Source organism: Sodiomyces alcalophilus (genome assembly GCF_042370955.1).
Source record: "Sodiomyces alcalophilus JCM 7366 unplaced genomic scaffold ACRALscaffold_6, whole genome shotgun sequence".
Classification (NCBI taxonomy): domain Eukaryota; kingdom Fungi; phylum Ascomycota; class Sordariomycetes; order Glomerellales; family Plectosphaerellaceae; genus Sodiomyces; species Sodiomyces alcalophilus.
This window is the reverse complement of record NW_027263537.1, coordinates 3,503,734-3,526,381: the sequence shown is the minus strand read 5'-3', so window position 1 is coordinate 3,526,381 and position 22,648 is coordinate 3,503,734. Positions and strand designations below refer to the sequence as shown.

Genomic DNA, 22,648 nt, shown 5'->3' with positions numbered 1-22,648 from the left:
TACCCTAGCCGAAAACGTTTTAGACCCGGACGTTACTTAGAGCTAGTTCTCTTAATAAGTGGCCTTATATTTAACGAGCCTACGAATACCCCCTAGAATAGACCCTCGTAACGCCTATCGCGTTAGAGATCGATTAACCCGTGTTTTCGTAAAGGACGGTTTATTATAGATAAGAGTTACTAAGAAAGATTCGACTCCTAAAAGGTGGATTAATAATAACAAGACTTAGGTTACCCTAATCAGGAAAGCCTATAATAAATCAGGCTATTATATAAGGGACCGGATATACTAGAAGCTTACCCCCTTATATACCTAGGACGGGATCTATAAGCAGACTAAGGAGGTTATCGAAGTATACGCCGAGTATTAGAGCCGCTAAGGCAAAGCATATAAGGATCCCCTAATCGCCACTTAACTACCTTAATAAGCCCTCCCCTTTATATAGGTAAGTCTCGATATCCAGTATCTTAGTAGCTATTACTTAATAAAGGCTCGATATATATTCACGGGATAGGTTAAAGCCCGTCTACTACGGAAAAATATATCGCGAGCCGTTATAATATTCTTATAGGAAGATATTATCTACCGGTATAGGCTATACTAGTATATTATCGTGGATAGAGGACCTAAGAATAAGGGCAGTATAATTAAGCTAAATCGGGCGTACCTAATAAAACATAAGGTTATCTCTACCTACTACCCCCGCGCTAATAGTCTAAATAAGGTAGGATATAAGCCTATCGCCTACACGCTGGCTATCTAGCAGAAGATTTACCGCGGTATGTTATATAAGATCCTGCCTATAGTCCTTTTCGCGGACTGCACGACTATCCGAGTATCCACCGGAAAGACCCCCTTTTACCTCCTTTATAGCTATAAGGCTATTACGCCTATTAAAACGACCTACCTTACTTAGAGAGTGCTTAACTAGGGCCGCGTTAAGACCCCCGAAGAAAAGATATTACTACGCCTAAGGGCCTTCGCCTAGTTAGAAGCTGATAAAAGGACTATTACCGATATAGTTAATAAGTAACGGTAGCAGAAAACGGACTCTATTAACCGTTTAAGAGTTAGGACCCTACGTAAGCAAAGACTCCGAGTCGGCGACCTTATCCTCGTGTATAACACTAAGCTAGCTATTAATATAAGCCACGATAAGAAGCTAGACTACCGCTAGAATAGCCTATTTTGTATTATATCGTCTAATTAGGATAATAAGACCTTTAGGCTATCGACTTTATTAGGGGAAAAGCTCTAGGGCGTTACTTTTACCGCTAACCGTCTTAAGAAATTTATCCAGGACGAAGACGGATACTAGGAGCTAAAGGACTAGACGATAATAGAAAGGGACTATGCTAGAGAATTAATAATTACGTACCCTGCCCGCGGTGTTCTTATCGATAAAGAACTAGTTAAAGCACCCCTCCTCCTAGGTAAATCCACTAATAAAGATACTAGGGCTAAGGGTAATAAGCGTTAAGATAACGCTAATTCCCCTAATTAGACCGTTAACGCTCTCCTACGACGGTTAGTAAGACTTTAGGATATACTAAGCGAGTATTATAAAAGGTTAGAAGCGGAACTCCGGAAAGCGATATAGTTAGGAAAAGTTAAAGTCCGTATCCCTAGAGATCCTAACTTTAACCTAAGTAAGTATAAGGACTATACTAGGACCTTATACTTTATCCCCTACTATTACTTCCTACCTAGTTAACCTAATTATAGTAATACTATACTTAATAGGAGTCTTATATATAGTATTAGGGCCGAGGATATATAAAGCACCGCTATCTACTTATTATCGAAAACTAACCACTACCTCCTAAAATAAAAATACCACCTTTATAACTCCTTTACTCGCTCTTTTTCCTATTTCTTTCCTGTTTACCCTTTATTACCCTAATCACCCTATTCCACGCCCTTCCACTTATTATTTTATTTATTAATTCCTTTTATTTATATTTTACTATTACTATTTTCTATTTACACGCACTAACTAAGTAGACACCGTAAAGATATATCTACTAAATATATTTATTATTTATCTACCTTTCTTTTACCCGTTTACGCCGCGTACCGAAACAAAATATCCTAATTATACTAAGGTTACCCTGATTATAGTAATTACTACCCGAATCACCTATCTATATCTTACTCCGGCTTACTCTTATAGTCGCTATTACTAGGGCCGTATACTTCCGACTTATACCGCTACACCTAAGCCCTAGAGATAAAGGGGATATAATATTACTCCACCGTCTCTTTTTAATCCCTTTTCGTCGGGTTATTCTAAATAGTATAATATAACTTTTTAAGGTCGTCCTTATATTTATACGCTAACACAGGGACCTATACTATTATATAGTCCTACGGTTTAAGACCCCTTTCTCTATAAACGTCACGTATCTACTAAGCACTTTTATAGTATAAAGTAATAATGCTTACTATAAAGACACCGCACTAAGGCGAAAGCCGCGGATATATCTTATCGTCGTATACGGATTATAGTAGTACTAGTAAGTTCTTAGTATATAGATTAGAGTGACTAATACCTATATAGTCACTATCTAGCTATAAGACCTCCTAATTAGACTAATAAAACTGCTTTCGGAGTTTATTATTATAATACGTGTAAGCTATCTTGTGAAAATAGTAGTTAGTATAGTCCGGAAATCGATTATTACGTTAAAACGATATATACTCGAAGAAAGGATAAGTGATTTTATTATTAACCCGATCACTTATAGCTAACCACCATTCCTTATAGCACTAGTATAGCACCTTATTAATAACCCCGAACCCCTAGATAATCAGAGCTCTAACCGTATAAGCCCGGGTCACTGTCTTTATAATATACTCCCTTTATAGACTAGTAAGGTCCTTAGCCACGAATACACGGCGATAAAATAGAGATAAACTATTACTAGACCTTACCTTCTTAAATAACTCCTGCTCTATATCTCTATTAGTAAGATTTAGCAGGCTATCCTATACCCGGCCTACGATAATAGCCTTAGAGTCACCTTAAATAACCTAGCCTATAAAGTCCAGCTCGATATACGATACACCACCTTTACTAGCCACTTCGTACTAGATAAAATACGAGTTTACTTATATCCATAATATCAGCTTACCCTAATCAGGGCAATATAATAAGAAGCGTAAAGAGAACACACCACTATATCTTAGACCGTCATAAAAATATTATACTTATTAACCGCACCCGCGATAAGTCGTGTCTTAGACTAGAAACACGGTATAGGATAAACTAACTCTTAATAAGCCATGGCTTTCTTACGCTTATAAAAGCTAAGGTTATTAAGCCCCGTGATCAGAGCTTTAACGGATATATCGATAATCTTATTATTAATATTAATAGTAGGAAGTTTATAGGAAAACGCGACGTCGAGTCATAAAATAATATAAAGACGCAGAGCCCGAAAGATACGCCTCTAGCTAGCAGCCCTCCGCCTTATATCCCTCGACGATAGGTAACGTGGCCTAGCGATTTATAGTTTAGTGACTTAAGGAGGCGTAGTTAAATAAACAGCCTATTTTAAGTTACTAAAAAGATTAGGCTTTAAGCGTGATTCACGATTACCTTCCTTATATCGCTTTATTATATAGTCGCGACTATAGGTATAATAAAAAAGGTACTATCTAATCTTTTCGTCTAATCAGATCGGTTACACGGTAAGCCGACTTCCGTATTTAGATCCCGCGCCTAATTCACTAAGTTACCTTTATCTAAAAACCATAAATAGTATTAGGATTACCCTTTCTTTAATAATCACGACCCTATTTAATTAGTAGCCGTAATAGGAACTCCGGTTAAAGCTAGTCTCGTAAAGGAGGCACTGCCTAGAAATATTAGATATCGATAAAGGATATATATCCCTTATCACTAGCTTTAGTTAACCCGTTTTCCCTCTCTTCCTCTCTTTTCCTATATCGTTAAGTTTATTTTTCTAACTTACCCCCGCTATCTATTTCTTTATTATCTACTACCTCGCCGCCCTTATATATTTTTCCCTATATCCGCCACCTATATATTACCGTGATTAGGCTAATAAAGATATTCAGAATATCTATATCCCCTACCTTTAACTACTAGGAGCCGGCTCCCGCCGGTCCTATCCTTACCGCTAATATTATTCCCGCTACCCGTGTCACTATTAATAAAACTATACGCCCCCGCCGTATTAATAACCCTAATAATAGCCGATAAGTATTCCCTATATAAGGACTACCGCACCGTTTATTTAACGTCCCCGATAACGCTACCCCCTTTATAGGTTTTCCCTAGTAGCCGGAAAATAATATACACGTAGTCTAACGCCTCCTTAAGAATACTATAAATAGCGAGCTTAATACTATCACGGTTAATATAATACTACCTTATATTCCTATAATAAGCATATTCGCCGAGAGGCCGCGGGATACTTACTCGGCAGTTTAGTTGTCTTTTAGGATATATTATAACCTAATAAATAAGAGATAGTTAGAGCGGGGCAGTCTAGAAGATATAATACGCGCTATATTCAAGCGCAGATAAGGGGACACCCGTCCTATAGCATAGATTAGTATTACGCCTTACTAGGAGTTAAATAGCCGCACGGCGGTCTACTTATCTTAGCCGCTTAAGGCAATTAACCGTATTAAAAAAAGTCGCTTTATCCCTATTATTTATTACTTTAATAACCACTTTATTAGTCTAATTATAGATTAAGAGATATAGTGTATATATAGGTATAATAGTATTTAGAATACTAGCGATACTAAGGACCGCCTTTTACGGTTATTTAAGTACGCTATAGGTTAGCTACGCAATATTAATACACCTAATAAGGCCGTCTCTAGTCTTACTCGCCGTTTCTATATTATTCCTAGTCCCTATTAGACAGATAATTACTTATACGGCCTCTTTATTATTAAGTAAATATAAGCTATTATCTAGGAGGGCTATTTATTCCCTTAAAGCTCGAAGATTCACCGGTTTATATAAGGACGCTACTACTCGAATAACGGTACAGCTTACGCTTATTATATTAAAGAAGAATAGCTATCCTGTATTAAAGTAATTCTCGGTTTCGGCTATTAGAAGATACTAGTAGTCCCGGTAGTCCCTTAGTCCCCTTTACCGCCTCCTCCTAAAAGTATAGGTTTTACCCCTATTAATAAACCTATTATTAAGTCTAAGCCTACTACCCCTAGTTCCTCTAATTAGGTTAAGAAAAAGACTTAGGCGCTAATTAAGAGTACTCCTAAGAAAGATACTAGTATCCCGGTGCGTCCTAAGACACCTAAGGCTGTCTCTAAGAAGCCCTTGGCACCGAGCACGCCTAAGAAGATCGCTAAGGTCACGAAGAGTCCTAAAAAGACTCCTAAGTCCTCTAAATCTTCTAAGTTTACTAGTATTAACCTAAATAGCTACGAGATTATTCAGATATCGCTAAAAAAGGTCTTAGTATAGCCTAGGAAGATTAATATCCAAGGTAAATAGGTTAAGGATATAAAGGAGCAGGATAAGGGCGTTAAGATATCTTATAGTTATCTATTCTATAGACTATATAATCCTCGCCCTACGGACTCTTATATTAGTCCGATTAGACCCAGCTTATTCTCTTAAGATAATTAGGTTTATTTATATAATAGTGTCTACTAGGCGATACTTCACGATACCGCTATTAATAGTTCCTTATATATACCGCCTTTACGCGTAATTCCCTAGGAAGGATAGTTACGGTATAACGCTAGGATTAAGTAGGATAAGGATATAGTTACGGCTATTATAAAGCGAGTATATACCGAGAAAGAGGATTATATAGTCGGTGGACGGACTCTCCGTAAACATAAATAAGTTTTAGGATAGTTTTACTGGATTATACTTAGCTTAAGCAGGGTAACCTAATTATATTTAGAGTTATTATAGCTATAAGGATATAAGTAAGATAACTAGGGCCGATTATAAAGGGGTGGATCGGAGACCTAGTGCTATATCGTTAAGACGTCACGTAACGTTATAAAACGCGCGCTTTTTTATTTATCTTATATATTATATATATACGTGGCGACGCCACCTAGACATAGAGAATACTTATTATCCTATATAATTATTATCCTTTTAACCCTAAGTTTTACCACATTTATTATATTCACTTCGTTTAAGCTACGTTACCCTAATCAGAGCAGCACGCACCTCTAGGAACCTCTTTTAAAGGTCTCCTTATTATATATATTATTTTAGTTATATACACTTCGTGGTCTTAAGCACTCCTATTATCGAAGACTTATCCGAGATCACACTGCCTAAGCCGTTCTGCATAGTAACGGCTTCGCCTTTCTTTAATATACCTGCCGTATTCGGCAGCCTTTTATAGCTATAGTTAGGTTAATTAAAAACTTTAAGGGCCTCCGCCCTTCTTCCTGTTTTTCCTCCTATAACTCTCTTTTTACCTTTTCGTAGGTCCTATCCTAAGCCGCCCCTTAGTTCCCACGTCTATTCCCGGCTCTATACCGCCGCTACTAGCGATAGCTAATTAATAGTTATAATTCTAAAAAGGGTTCTTTTTAATATAATTTACCTATAAGTAGTAGCGCGTGCGGGGAGTTAGTGGTGCTAGGGCGGGCTAATAAGATAGGGTATAGTTAACTAAATAGCTATTAAAAGAACGATTAATTGTCTTGTGCCGTTAATATAAGTGGAGGGGTGCCGTGGGGGCCGCGTATCGGGAATAGGTTCGATTCTGACTGCCTCTAAGATGCCTCCTAAGAAGAATAAGAAAAAGAAGAACGGATCTCGATACTACGAGACTGGCGCTATGCGCGTACTGCCGTGGGTGTTCCGGCAGAGTAATATAGACTTTATCTTATTAATCTAAAAGAGTTAGCTCCTTAAAAAGAGGCGCCTTATAACCCTTAAACTCTTGCTGTTAGTATTCGGGACAATCGCCTTTCTATAGCCACCTATCCTTAACTTTACCAGCGATGTTCTTATTAACGTGCTATACGCAGATCTATTATTTAATGTTATCCTAGGTACTAGTAATAGAGTTTTTAAGAGCCCGGTTAAGGTTAGTAATAATAACGTGTAGGCGAGGGATTATTAGCTAGCAGCGGAGCTCTTTTAGGCGTTCTATTAACTATACGCACGTCTCTTTATTATCCTTATGTATTAAGGCAAAGCTAACGTTATATATCGATCCGATATTCGTTACCCCGTAGATATCTATTAGCGGTATCTTAAACCTATTCGTTGTATATATAGTATCCATAAGAAGGGGCTCTAGATAACGTTTCTATATCTCTTTATACTATAGCATAGTCTAAAGGAGCCCTATAACGCGGCTAACTAACTATTAAATAAAGTGTTTAATATTATAGTTGCGAAAGTCACGAATAAGAGCTTATATAGGCGTATAGCCGGTAAGGGATTCTTTATAAGCCTTAGATATCTCGTTATAGATATTATTACGTACCTATATCTAGTTAGGGTATTTCTTACGTATAAAAGCTATAATATCGCGAGAAGATACGAGGCTAGTCTTAAAGTGTTAACGAATCTCGTCGCGCTATTCGGGGGTCCAGGTTCGTTTATAGTGGATTAGATAAGATAATATATTAAGAGTAGTATCGTGACTATAGTCGGGGTTCGTGATATCTATAAACTAACGGTTATCTTTAAAGGTGGCTACGATAGTAAAAGGGCACTTAAACGTCCTTAACGAAGCGTTCGGTTAAGCTTAAGTGGCTTATAACGCCCTTATATTACCACCACGATCGTAGTAAAGTTCTTTATACTAGTAACGGCCGGCTTTATCCCTATTAGAAGATCGTCAAATAGCGATAGCATATCTATATTCCTTTACGTGGTCGTTTATATTAGCTAGCAGATCCTTAAATCCTTATAGCCGAAGGCAAAAAAAAATAGACGGTAGAAGCGCTATCGCTGGCTATTAATTAACGTTAATTAACGTTAATTAACGATAGCTTAATAGGTAGAAATCATAATCGTAATTAATATAGTAGATTAGGCTATATATAGTTTAAAAAAACTTACTTAGCTAGAAAAGTGGGTCCCATAGGAACTATAGTCGGAATATCTAAGTAGTATAGTCTTACGGGTTGACCCCGTGGAGATGATCCGGTAGAGCACCAGATCTTCCGACTAATCACACCGCGCTCCTAATAGGTCGCCGTGATATTATATTTAGGTCGTAAGCGCCTATAGAGTTTTCTCCTTTTCCTCCTTTTCCCCCTAGCTTTAGATAATTTAATTATTCGGCCTTACCTTATAAATAACTTATAACTAGCCGCTTATATATCTAAAGCTTAGCGAAACCTATATGCTACGCTAATAGAGATAGACCACCACTTTAATCTACCTCCCGGCGCTCTATTATGCCTAGCGGGCGAGTCGCCTAAGGCTATAAAGTGGAAGAGGGAGATTATTAACCCTCTATAGACTTAGGTCGTAACCTTAACTACTTAGATCTAAGAATAATAGAACGCTATTAATTAGCTACTATAAGCGATATAAAACTAATAATATATATTTATTATTATTATTATTATTCTCTTACTCCGCTATCCTAGCTAATCTAATCTAGGAGCCCGGCTTAGGCTATACGGTCCTTCTTAGCTGGTTATAGGGGGGAAAAACCCGTGCGGGTAGAAAAACCCCTATACTCTCCTTATTAGGGTTAATACCGCGTCGGGGCCTCGGGGGTCCCGGTAGTGACTTAATACGTATCTGGATCACACCTTTAGTCTAGTGGCTAACAGGAAAGTAGCAGGCTAGGGATTAGGTTAGCCTAGGGTGCGGTATACTATGCAGGGAGCCGAAAAAGGGCCGTAGCAGTGCCGTTTACCGGGGAGTCTCCCTGTATCGGGGTGGCCGGCTTTATTTATACCTTCCTTTTAGGCGGGGGGTTTAGCAGGCGCTCCTGCCTTTATTATATATACCTACCGAATTCGGCAGCCTTCTATAACTATAGTTAGGTTAATTAAAAATTTTAAGGGCCTCTGTACTTTTTTTTATTTTTCCTCCTTTAACCCTCTTATTATAATATTATAGGTTTACCTATAAGCCGCCCGCCCCTTTATTCCCGTCTCTATACCCGGCTCTATACTATAGTTACTAATAATACGTATCTAGCGGTTTATAAAGATATAGAGTCGTTTTAATATTATTAAATTATAAGTGGTAGCGCGGGCGGGAGGCCGGTGGTTTTAGAGCGGGCTAATAAGATAGGCTATAGTTAATTATATAATAATAATAGTTAGATTAATAATAAGAGAACCGCCACTATAAGTAAAGGGGTGCCGTAGGGGGCGCGTATCGGTTACGGGTCCGGTGCTAACTATTTCTAAGATACCTCCTAAGAAGAAGCAGCCTAAGAAAAAGAATAATACTCGTTACTACGAGGCTAGCGCTATATAAGTTTTATTATAGGTATTCCTAGGGGCGCCCTTAGGGTACCGGCGTGATACCGATAAGCGGCTATTTCTAACTATAAATAGATATCTTAGATATACTAAGCGGCTTAGAGGTGAAAAACCAGAGGATATAAAAGTATACGCTAACACCACGGGAAAAGGAGCGGTATACTATTAGTATACTAATAGCCGTCGAACTTATAAGGATATAAGTCGTTCCCGTGGTGGTGTCTTAATGGTATCGGGGCGGTGGTGATAGGGTTCTAATAGTTAGTAGGTCCCGGCTATAGCTTTAAAGCATTAGTAACGTGTCTTAGAATATTACCGGGAGCTCTTAGCGGCTATTAATAAAGGTAGGGACGGCGCGGTTATAAGTCGTGCCCCTAGGGGTGTTGATATTATACCGCGCTAACTTTAGGTAGGCTTATAGTCGGCTTATAGCGGCGGTGGTATCCTTTAAGCGCGCCGCTAGGCGTGCTCGCCCCGCCGGCCACCGCCGCGGTAATAACGCTACGTTAGCTAGATTAGAGCGTTAGCTAAATAGGCTAGAGGGAATAATCGCTATCCTATTAAAGGTGGCTATAAGTCCTCTACGGTCTTATAGCGATCTCTTAGCGGTATAGTAGTGCTAATATAGTAGGATAGGGATATAAATATAACGCCGATAAAGATAATACCTCTAGAAGTGAAGATAAGGAGGAGGAAGAAGGCGAGACTAAGGCCTAGTAAAGGATAGATACCGCTATAATACGTCCCTCCGGTACCGCCAGGGCCCCGGCTTATAGGGCCCTAAAGTGAATACGAAAGTCCGGTTTCGGTACTGCCTTTATTCTGCGTATACTATACCGGCACGGTCCTGCTACGGGGTCTCTAGTATATATTTCTTCGTGATTTCTAGGGCGAGGCGGAGGTCGGTTAGGCGACTAAGATATAGAAACCACTTCGCGATTACTTTTACCTTTTTAGGATAGTTTAGGGCGTTAAAGAGGTCTCCTTAGGTTAAGATCGGCCTCCCCACGGTGCTATAAAGGTCTTTACGCGACTCTAAAGTGGTGCTTTAGTATTATAGAATAATATATTCGGCTATCTCCGCCCCTCCGTCCTTATAGGGGCACCGGGCAGTAGCGAAGCCGGGAACTCTTATTTTAAAGAGGAAAGCCCTAAGGCTAAGTTTCTTAGATCGGATTTAGGTAAGGACGGAGCTTTATGGCTTTAGAAGGCCTATATATCTTTAAAGGTCTCTTTTTCGGGGGTTTCGGTCCGGTACCGCTACGGTATAGGTCGGGTTCCGTATAGACCCTAAATCCCTCTACCTTCTTTTCTATTCTTCCTAAAAGGCGGCGTCTAGGCTACTATTATTTATCTAATTTTAGGCGGTAAAGGATTAGGCGGGCTAGGCGAGTATTTACTAGGTAGTATAGCGGCGCCTTAATACCGCTAATACTCTCGCGGCGGCCTAGGTGCTAGCTAGAATAAGCCCCTCGGTTCTAGTATTTTAGTAATTAAGAGCTCTTTTAGCTACGAGGCGGGTAAGATATAGATTAGGGGGGGGGGGGGGTATACGTCTCCTTTTCTAGGATCCGGATCGGTATAGCCTTATAGGCTCCTGCGATAGTCCTAAGGTATTTATTCTAGGCTAAGCTAAGGGCCGTAGCGAGGCCGCGGCGGGGCTTATCGGTGATTCGATAAAAGATAGGGGCGTAGTAGGAGATAGCTAGGCGGATTATAGTAATATAAAGGCGTTAGGCGTTAGCGAAGCTATAGCGTTAGGCTACCGCGGTAAGCCGGGTTAGGGCGTAATTCTATATCTTTAGTTTACTCTAGATCTCCTTCCTATACTATAAGAAGTTAAGTTTCTGGTATAGCTATACCCTAAAGAACCTAGCCTCCGTTAAGGGAGGTACCGGTATAGTACTAAGGTAAAGGGGCGACGAGGTTAGGGAATAGGACTTCGTGAAGGGTATAAACACGTATTTTAAGGGCTTAAATTAAAGGCCGCTTACCTAGGACTAAGCCTTATATATTCGCTAGGCGGAGGTAAGGCGGTACCGCGTCTAGGCCTCTATACGACTAAAGGTAATAATATTCGTGTTATTAGTATAGCCGATTATAGTGGTCCTCGCGGCGTATTCGAGTTCTTTATATAGGGTAGATATATATAGAATAAAGAGAATTAGGGAAACCAGGGACCCCTATAGCACGCCGGTATAAAAGGGCCGCGGGGCTACCGCCTAGCCGTTAAAGAGAAGGTAGACTATCCGGTCTTAGAGGAAGCTGCTAGTTAGCTAGACGGCCTAGTCTAGGAACCGCTTACGTCTAAGGGACTTAAGGAGTCTAGTATAGGGGATAGTATCAAAGGCCCCGCGTATATCTAGCTAGAGTATCGCGGGGGCACCGCTAAGGGCCTAGGCGGCTTTAACGGCCTCTATCGCGCGCTATACGGCCATCTTTATACTACGCCCCGGTCGGTTTCCTATTTAGCCGCTAAGGAGTAGTTAGTATTCTTCCGCTACGGCCACGAAGCGGTCCGCTATAATACCTTTAAGCAGCTTTTTAATCGTGTTAAGGAGGGAGATCGGCCTTTAGCCTTTAGCTATCTTATAGTCGTTTTATAGGCGGCCCTCTTTTCGGATATTTATAATAGTGGCGGTACGGTAATAGCGCGGGAAGTAGCTTAGGGAAAGGCAGGCTAAGAGGATTATAGCTAGAATCTAGTAAAGGGCCGGGCTATAGGCCTTTAGGAGGCTAGCTAGGAAGCCGTCCGGGCCGGGAGCGGCCTATAGCTTAGTCTAGCGGAGGCGACCTTAGATATCCGCCGCGGTGACGCTCCGGTCTATATTCTAACTAGAGGCGTATTCTTATCCTAAGGGTCTAGGATCTAAGTCCCCGGGGGGGGAAAAACTTAGCGTATAGGATATCCGCCTTTTTATTATAGGAGGTCGCTAGGTTACTATAATCGCGGCGTAGCGGTGGTATAGTGGGGGGTCCGGGTAGTTAGTATCCCTTAGTCCGAGCCTATTTCTAGAGCCTTTAAAGGAGCCTATCGTTTACTTAGGTTAAGTAAAGGAGGTGGCGCTAGTATTACCTTTTCGTTACCGCTATGGCTTTATCGCGGCGGAGCTTAGCTTCCTTATACTCCTCCTATCTATTCTATAACTTTCTTATTATATACCGCCTATATAGTCTACGCGCGTCCTAGGTTAGAGATATTAATTTGTCGGTCCACTATAGATAAGGCGGGCGGCCGGGGGGGCCGGTTCGGCGTCGCGGGGCCGTCTAGTCGGTAATAGTAGTAAGGTCCTGGGTTAGCTAGTTAAGGGCCCTATTAATATCGTAGGGCGTTATTAGGGGGCCCGGATATATAAGGATCCTAGGGGCTACCTAATAGGCGAGGGAGGGGTCGAATTCCTTTTAGACCTAGCGTGGGCGGTTAGGGGGCTATAGCGGGGCTATATCGGCGGGGTAATCTTCGTTAAGGTAGATAGTTACGATTTAGGAGAGGTGGTTTAATCCGATAACCTCGGTGTTTATACTATTATAGTCGTAGCGGAGCCCCTATAATACCTAAATAAGGTCGATAGTGCTTAGCCGCCGGCCTAGCCTATACTAGGTAGTTATTCCGGGGGGGGTAATAAGGATAAGGTTTTAGCGGGTAGTTAGTTTTAGGAGGGTATTAGACCTAGGATAGAATCTAGGGTAACTAGCCTAAAGGGGATAATAGAGGTTAAAGTCTCCGAGGAGGATATAGCGGCCCCGGGGGGGTATCCCTATAAGGTCCGTGGTTAGGGGGCTATACTATAGGATAAAGGCGGATTAGTAATTCTTAGAGTAGAATAACTAGATAGTGATACTTTAGTCGCCTACGCCGAAAGTGACTATATAAGAGTCCTAGTAGGCCCGCTATATCTATATACTAAGGGGATATCGTTTATAGATATAGAGTAAGGCCCTGCTACCTCCCTAAATTAGGAGGTACGGGGCCCTGCTTAAGGCTTTTAGACCCTTCGTGAAGGGGTTAAGCCCTGGCTCTTAGATAGCTATTATATTATATTCGGTACGAGCCTATAACGGGAGCTTAGCCCGGGCCTATTTAGCTCCTATATTCTAAGATAGGATACGGAGCTTTATTAGTAGGAGGGGGGGTTCGGGGTTAGGTTAGCCTAGGTAGCTCCCTAGGTGTCTTATATCGGGGGCGGGTTAGTCCCGCGGGGAACTAGGAACGGTTCTAAGGGTCTAAAGGCCGGGGGGTATTTATAGGGTCGTTTTAGCGGGCGGCTAGGGCTATAGCGAGCAGGGGCGGCCTATAATAAGGCGGGGGAGGGTATAGGCGAGGACTAGCGTGGGCGGGGTCGCTAGTATACCGCTTCGGTCTATCTTAAGATATCGAACTCTTTTACTTAGTGCTTATATACTTCCCGGGCTCTTATAGCCTCCTGTTTCCTAACTTAGTAGGCGTCGTTAAAAGCTTTGTGGTTTCCGTTATAGGCGGCGTACCTCCGGGTAGCCTTTGGGGCCGCCGCCGGGTAGTTCTTAAAACTATTTTAGTAGGTAGACTCGGCTTTAGCGTAGTAGCGGCACCGCTTCTCTGCCTTTAGGCACTAGGCGGCCCTATACCCGAACTATAGGCAGGTATAATATTAAAGGAGGTTTATATTAGGGTTATAGGGCTTATATAGGAAGCTACCCCTTTTAAAAAGGAGGCTATTCTATATAAGGCTTTCCGTACCCTCCGGCGTAGAGGCCTTAATAAGTAGTATCGTTACCTTACCGGTACCGTACTTAGGGAGCCGGGTCCTTACTTAGTGTATTTTTATATTAGGATTAATAGCTTATAGGGTCTAGAGGAGCTTATTTTCGGAGAGAGGGCTTAGGATCGAATAGGGGATAGCTTTTACTAGGACTAGGTAGGTTCGGGTGGATATTTTAGCTCCGACGCTAAAGGCCTATTTAACCTAGTGGTTAGCGAAGGTGGATTACCACTATACCCCCTTAGTAAAGGTTAGGTAGATATCTCCGCTAAGTAGGCGCCGTGCCGCTATAGCGTCGGAGCGGCTAGCGGCCGTGTTTACTACTTAGATAATCTCTTTTAGTAACCGGGCTAAGAGTGCTTAGTCGGGCTAGTCTCTATATTTAATAATTAGTTCTTTATAGTATCTAGCTAGGATTACTTTAGGGGGGCTCGGGTCCCGGGGGGGAGCTATAGCGGGCGGGGCTACGGCTATAATAGCCTAGGTTAGCTTTATACTATTCCGGAGCTCCTCTCTAATCACGCTCTATACGGTAGCGTAGAGGTGTATAATCGGTATCGCTACGGTACTCTGGCTATTAAGGCAGCGTAGCTTAATAAGCTCTTCTACTAGCTCCACGACCTAATTAATTATATTCCTGTTAGCTAGTAGACTTTGGATTAATGCCTTAACTTATTGGATTTTCGTTTTAGGGGCCCGCGTCGCCCCCGTGTTAGTCTCGGTTTAGTTATATACGGGAATATCCTAATTCGGGCGGTAGGAGTCGAGTAGTGGTCGCTAACGGCGGGGGCGGTTTAAAGAATTTTTAGGCGGTGGACTAGTCGCTACCACCCCTTTTATTATATCCGCCCCCGCGTCCACGCTACGGCTTCTACTCGGTGCTATTATAGCGTAAAGGAGGGAGTTAGATTCCTTCTCTAATTAGTTTTATCGTTTTTACTTATATTACGCGGCGGTAATAGCCTAATTCGTCCGTTATTAGTCGATTTTACTAATAATATATAGCTACGCCTTATCTCGCTATATTATCGGAAAAGACTATATAAGGCTCTTAGCCGCCTGCCCCGATGCCTATACCCGACCTAATACCCGTTTCGAACTATAGGACTAAAGCACTTACGCTACGATAAAAGTTTAACGGTAAACGCTTAGAGTACGCTAGCTAGTTATCTAAGATTCGCGAAAAGGTTTTACTTAATTAATATCTCTTTTAGAGCCCCTGTGAGAAATGATACTTTATTAACACCTATCTAGATAAAGCTCCCCGCCACGTTATCGCCTCCTTCTAGGCTATAAGCGGAACCGATAGTTAATATAACCCCGAAGACTTCCTTACTTACCTTAACCGTATATATAAGGTCGTTAATAAATAACCTCGCGTAGCTAATACCCTAAGAATACTATATTAGCGTAAAGACTAAGTGTTTAGAAGCTTTATGCCCGGCTTTAAATAATAATTTATTATCGCTAATAGAGGTTAATAGGACGATACCACGAAGATCACGTTCCTAAAGGGAGCTCTTAGTAATCGCCTTTATACCGCTCTTATTACCACGAAACTCCCAAATAACTACCACGCTTAGGTAATAGAAATATAGAGTATCGCTTAGAGACTTAAAGCCCTCGCTACGAGGCTATGGTTCGGCTAAGCGTCCTATAATAATAATAATAATAATCACGCTTATAACTATAACGGCGACGTGAAGATAAGAGGAGTTAATCGAGTATAGACCTAGGGGGAAAAGATAAGAGAGTACTATAACTATAAAAAGAAGGGATATCTTACTAAGAAATACCGCTTAAAGAAGAAAGACACCGAAGATTAGAAAGAGAACTGTATAGTAAAGGCCTCGGCGGCCTTAAACGATAAGACGACCTATATAGGAGCCATAGATAATAATAAAGACTCGGAAAAAGAATAGTATTAGTACGAAAACAGGTATTAAAACCTACTATAAAGGAATAAAGGGATTAAAAAGAGTTTATATTATAATCGCGTAGTAGTTATTTAGCTTTTATATCAGCGCGGATAAATAAGAAGTTAATTACCGCTTTTATAGATACTAGATATAACTATTATATAGCTATAAGCGAACGTTTTATAAAGTCCCTCCGCCTCCTATTAGTCGATAAGACTAAAGGACCCCTCTCGGGGTTCTCCGATACTATAGGGTCTACTAGGAGCTTAGGTATCGCCGTATACAATCTCGAGATCGGTAGATATATATAATAACTATTTACTTATATAATACCAGGATTAGACTATAATATATTCCGAGGGAAACCTTAGATAAAATATAACGAGATTACCTATTATATAAAAAGGCGTCGCCTCTACTATAGAGTAGCCTAGATAGATATCCGACTCTAGGGCGAAGAAAAGCCCGATAATATTAGAGCTATTCGTGGAGCTTAAGTAATAGCCAGGTCGGTATTCGCCGGTATTATACGCCGGTTATAAAGGAAATAACGGTTTAGAAAAGAGGAACTCGCGCTCTACGTAACTAGTATTAAAGATATGAATAAGGCCGTCCGAGGTAAATCTCTAGTCGACCCTCGGAAGTATATCCTAGAAAAGATTCTATAACGATTTCCTAACTTATTCTCTGATTTATAAGCGAACCGCCTTCCCCCCTATTAACCCGGAGTTAACTATAAGGTAAACCTTATATAAAGGCCTGACGGTAAAGAACTAGAACTGCCCTAGGGCCCTCTCTATAATATATCCAGAGAAGAGCTACTAGTCCTACGGAAGACCCTTACCGACCTAATCGATAAGGGGTTTATATAAGCTAATAGCTCCGCCGCCGAACCTCTAGTTCTATTTATAAAGAAGCTAGGAGGCGGGCTACGATTCTGTTATAACTATTATAGCCTAAATACGATTATATAAAGAGACCGTTACCCTCTTCTACTAATTATAAAGAGACTCTAAAACTTAGAGCGAGCTAAGTAGTTCACGAAACTCGATATAGTCGCTGCTTTCTATAAGATCCGAATAGATGCTAGCTATAGAGCGAAGATAGTATTCCGAACCCGATTTAGCTTATTTAAATAGTTAGTATACCCCTTCGGATTAAGTAGCGCCCTCGTGTCCTTTTAACGATATATTAATAAAACGCTATAGCGTTACCTTAATAATTTCGTTACCGCCTATATCGATAATATCCTAATCTACTTAAGTAAATCCCTATACGACTATAAGAAAAAAGTTAAACTAGTATTATAATCGCTAAGCGACGCAGGATTAACGCTTAACCCGGCGAAGTACGAGTTTAGCGTAAAGACTATAAAGTACTTAGGGTTTATTGTTATTACCGGTTAGGGTATTTTGTATAACCTAGATAAACTAACGGCGATCCTAGAGTAGGAAGCCCTGACCTTAGTAAAGGGAGTCCGAAGCTTGCTAGGCTTTATAAACTATTATTATATATTCGTAAAGAACTTCGTTTATATCATGGTAGCACTAATAAGACTAATAAAAAAGGACTAAACGTTCTCCTAGGGTCCTGATAAATAGGCGGCTTTCGAAAAAGTTAAAAAGAAGTTCTAAAAGGAACTAATCTTACGATAATAGGTCTTAAGTAATAAGAACTTCGTGGAAACTAATTACTCGGGATTCGTACTAGGAGACGCTTTAGTTTAAGACAACGAATAGGGTCGATATTACATAGTCGCCTATTACTCGCGGCGACTTATAGGAGCCGAGTATAACTACTCTATTTATAATAAGGAGATATTAGCGATTATAAATTATATAACGCACTAAAAAGCTAAGCTCCTAAGTTATAGTCGCTTTATAATCCTATGCGATTATAAGGCCCTAAAGTACTTTATAATAAAGAAGATACTTAATAAAAGATAAAGCCGATAAGCCAGCGAACTAGCCTAGTTCGACTTTATACTAGAATACTATAAGAGTGCCGATAATTATACTACTAACGCTCTCGTGCGAAAAGAATAAGACGAACTAAAGGACTTCTCTAATAAACAGGAATAGGCATAGTATATATAGTTAATCCTAGAGACCTTAATTCCTATAAAGATCCGCCTCCTTTACCAGAACCTATAGGTATTTAAAGCCGATAACGAACTATAACGGTTATAGGATATTATAATAAAGGAGGATAATTAGTACCGCTAAGCTATATAAGCCGTATCTAGGGGCGATTAATAGCTTCCCCCCTCGCTAAGTCTCTAAGCTTAGATTACCGAATACAGGATTACCTTATAAGGACTACTAATATTCCGAGACCGCTTATAGGTACCGGGAGCTTAAAAAAGGAGCACGCTACAAATATAAGTAATCTAATCTATATATGACTCTATAATCGAAGGTTACCTAGGGCAAGAGAGTATAATCGCTTTTATAGTAAGATGCTTCTTCTAGCCAGGGATAAATAAAGATATATATAAGTTTATACGGAACTACGATATCTATAACTAGAGTTACGCGTAGAGGAACGCTAGATAAGGACTCTTAAAACCACTCCTAATCCTTAAACGAATAAGGAGCGACCTATTAATAGAGTTTATAACGGATCTACCGCTTACCGGAGAGAAAAAGTGCAGGTACCTATAGGTTATAACTAACCGACTTATAAAGGCTATTACTCTTAAAGCGATAGACTCTATAAAAGCGGAAGCTTATACCGAATAGTTCCTATACTATTATTTTCGGTTTTATAGTATACTTTATTTAATTATAAGCGATAAAGGTTCTAATTAGATAAGTCGCTTTTAGTGATACTTTTATAAATTAGCTAGAATAGAATAACGATTAAGTATAGCTTACTACCCCTAGACCGATAGCGCCACCGAGTAAACGAATTAAGAGGTATAGGCGTACCTCTAAGCCTTTATCTACTATACCTAAGACGATTAGGATAAGTTACTACCTATAGCCTAACTAGTATTAATAACTAAAAGGGCTTGACTATAAAGATAAGCCCGTTCTTCCTAAAACACGTATATTATATAGACCCGATCCAGATCTATAAAAAACTAAGCGGCAATATCCGGGAGTTCGTAGCCTATAACCTACTTCGCCGACTCTAAGAAGCTATAGAGTTCGCCTAAGCCATGATAATAGCTATATAACTATAATAAGAAGGGTTAGCGAATAAACATTATATTCCCGCCGAATAGTTCCGAGTAAGTAACCTTATATAGCTCTCGCTTATAAACTACTCTACCCCGCGATTATCGTGTAAATTAAGCTAGCTATATTAAAAGTATAGAGTAACTAAGGTCGTTAACCTATATATAGTAGAATTAGATTTACGTTTAAACGTATACCTAAGGTTCTATGTAGACCTCTTATAACGCGTAAGCGAAGACCCGCTCCCTGGATAAGTTCTATATAACCCCTAACCTAGCCCGATTCGCGATAGTTTAGAAAAAAACGAATAGATAGTAGAAGAAATCCTATACGCTAGGGATAAGAAGGTAGGCAGAGTCATAGTAAGAGAAGCGTTAGTAAGATAAGAAGGATACGCCTAGATATCTTAGGAACTAATAAAGTCCCTATAGGAACTAAGAGCCTTAGATCGCTATAAAGAGAAGTATAGCCTAATTAAAACTAATAACGGACCCCGCGAATATTATAAAAGGAAAAAGAGATATAAGAAAGGCGGTAACAATTAAATAAAGGTTAAAATAATAGTAAAACCGTCCACGTTGATTAAGTTAGGGCGGATAAGCCCCGCTCCTAGCTACCGGGTTTAGGCATTAAGATTAACGTTATTACGAATATCCTTGTGACTATTATCGCTTTTAGGGATAATAGGAGATAATATAGATAGCGCGACCTTAGCCTACCTATCCGCCTTCTTTCCTTTAAAGGACTTAATATCCTCTACCTTAATAGTTAGAACCCCTATAATATTCTTAACTACCTATATAAACCGGTTAAACTAGTATAGGCCTTCTTCCCCTATAAAGGTAATTATTATACTAGGAATAGGCGTAACGATAATAGGAGGCGCCGTAATAAGTATAGGTCTACCTGCCACGATATAAGAGTCCCCGCGGGGGGGGGGGGGGGGGGGGGGTAATATATACTAATAAATAAGGCTTACTAGCTCCTAAGTCGACGGGTATTAGGATAGACTCGTCCTCCTATAAAACGCTAGGAGCCGTTTTTAAAACCCCAATACCTTCTAAAAGGCTAAATAAGCTACTATAAGCGCCTTTATCGTCTTAAGGCTATAAAAAGGGTTAATATTAACCACCTTTACTACCTCTAGGAGTGCTACTAATAGACTAGCTATCCTGGGCGGAGGAGGAAAGTATTTATAACCGCCCTTTAAGTAGTTATAGTATTTAGGGTCGGCTAAACTCGCTCCGGCTCCCGACTAGTTATCATAGCGCCGCCTATCCTGGCCGGAGGTAACTACTTTTATATAAGTAAAATAAAAGTCCTCGCGGGTTCCTCTAGGAGGATATTTTATCTTATAAGCGCACTTTACGGGGCTCTTAACTATTATAAAAGTATCGCCCGCGGAACGCTTACCCTTAGCCTTAGCGGCTTAGGCTAGCTAGGCGCGGCAGTCTATAGCTAAGATAAGAGTAGTAATCTCCTTACTAGCCAGCGCGGGAGTAGGCGCCTCCTCGCCGGTATTATTATTATTATTATTATTAGCCCCCTATATTATATATATAAGTTAGTAAATATCGTATAAGGATTATAGGAAGAATAAGAAGATATACCTTAGGGGCCGGAGATAATCCTAGAAACTTAAATATCTTCTAGAGAGAGAGACGAGGGGTTAGAATAATAAAACGGCGTATAAAGAGGTAGTGGGCGATAGAAAACGTACTACTAATAGTAAAGGATATTATTAAAGATAAAAAGAAAAATAGAACCACGGAGGCGATAGCGAAGTTAGTATTATTAGTATAAGTAAATTACACGGCTAGGGATCGTATGTATAAGGGTTCCTTAGATAGAAGGAACGACCCTACGACCCGCCTATAAATAATAATAATATCCTTACGTAAAACGTTAATTAATCTTATATCTATAAGGAAGGCTCGCCTTAAGTGCCTTTTAATAGGTAAAAGGGTTATTTAGGATAGAAGAGCTACTAAGGTCGTTATTTAATCGATAAAGGGGCGTTATTTAATTAAATAATAACGCTTTACTAACACACTAAAAATTAATAGCTTACCGAGGGAAGGAGGGGGGTAATATTATAGGTTAACCCCGTCGAGATAATCCGGTAAAGCACCGGATCTTCCGACTAATCACACCGCGCTCCTAGTAGGTTACCGCGATATTATATTTAGGTCGTAAGTGCCTACAGAGGTTTCTCCTTTTCCTCCTTTTCTCCTTAGCTTTAGATAATTCAATTATTCGGCCTTACCTTATAAATAACTCGTGACCAGCCGCTTACATATAGCCGAAATATCTAGTCTCTTACTCTAATAGAAGCTTTAAGGCGACCCTGCTATAGAATTACCTTAAGTCTCCTATCTAATTACGCGTATAGTAGTCTCCGATTTAATACCAGGCTTAATTAGACTCTAGCCTCTTATACTCCGCTTTATTATTTATTACTATTAATTTAATCCGCTCGGCTGGGAACTTAATATCTATAGAGGAGTTAAGAAGATATCCCTTAATTAAGCTATAATTAGCCTCGGTTCGAGCCGTTATATAATAAGCCTAATTTCTATTCTTCGTAATCTAATAAGTTAAAAATTACTTCCGCTTAGGTAGCCACGATTTAATTAACTCTAGCCTATCTTATTAGCCCGCCCTAATATTACCGACTCCTAGCACGCGCTACTACTTATAAGAGAATCGTATCGAAAAGAACCCTATATAGAATTAAAATCGTTAATTAGCTATTTTTAGTAACTATAGTATAGAGCCAGGAATAGACGCGCGAATACAGGGGCGGCTTATAGTAGGACCTATAAAAAGGTAAAAAAAGGGTTATAAAAGGAAAAACAGGAAGAAGGGCGGAGGCCCTTAAAATCTTTAATTAACCTAGCTATAGCTATAGAAGCCTGCCGAATACGGTAGGCATATATAATAAAGGCAGGTGCCCCTACTAAAACCCCCGCCTAAAGGAAGGCGTAAATAAGGCCGGCTACCCCGATATAGGGAGAACTCCGGGAGCGCGAAGCCGCTACGGACCTTTTTTAGCCCCCTATATAAGATGCCGCCCCCTAGGCTAACCCGGAACCCCCTAGCCTGCTACCTTCCCGTTAGCCACTAGACTAGAGGTGAGATCCAGATACGTATTGAGTCACTACGGGGACTATTATGGCCCCGAAGTGGCACTGACCCTTATAAAGAGAGTATAGGGGTTTTTTACCTAAGAGGGTTTTTCCCCCCTATAACCAGCTAAAAAGGACCGTATAGCCTAAACAAGGCTCCCTGGGATTAAGTTAGGGATAGCGGAGTAAAAGAATAATAATTAATAATAATAATAATAATAATAAATAATACT

At 40.3% G+C, this 22,648-nt stretch overlaps 1 protein-coding gene across 1 annotated transcript; it reads right to left on the bottom strand.

Moving 5' to 3' along the window:
- Positions 1 to 7,142: 7,142 nt before the first annotated feature.
- On the bottom strand, positions 7,143 to 7,298 carry ACRALDRAFT_2109290 (uncharacterized protein; the record flags this gene model as incomplete). Its single annotated transcript, XM_071023412.1, has 1 exon — positions 7,143 to 7,298. A coding segment is annotated over one exon (156 nt), but the record flags the coding sequence as incomplete, so codon positions are not given.
- Between the last annotated feature and the right edge of the window lie 15,350 nt (positions 7,299 to 22,648).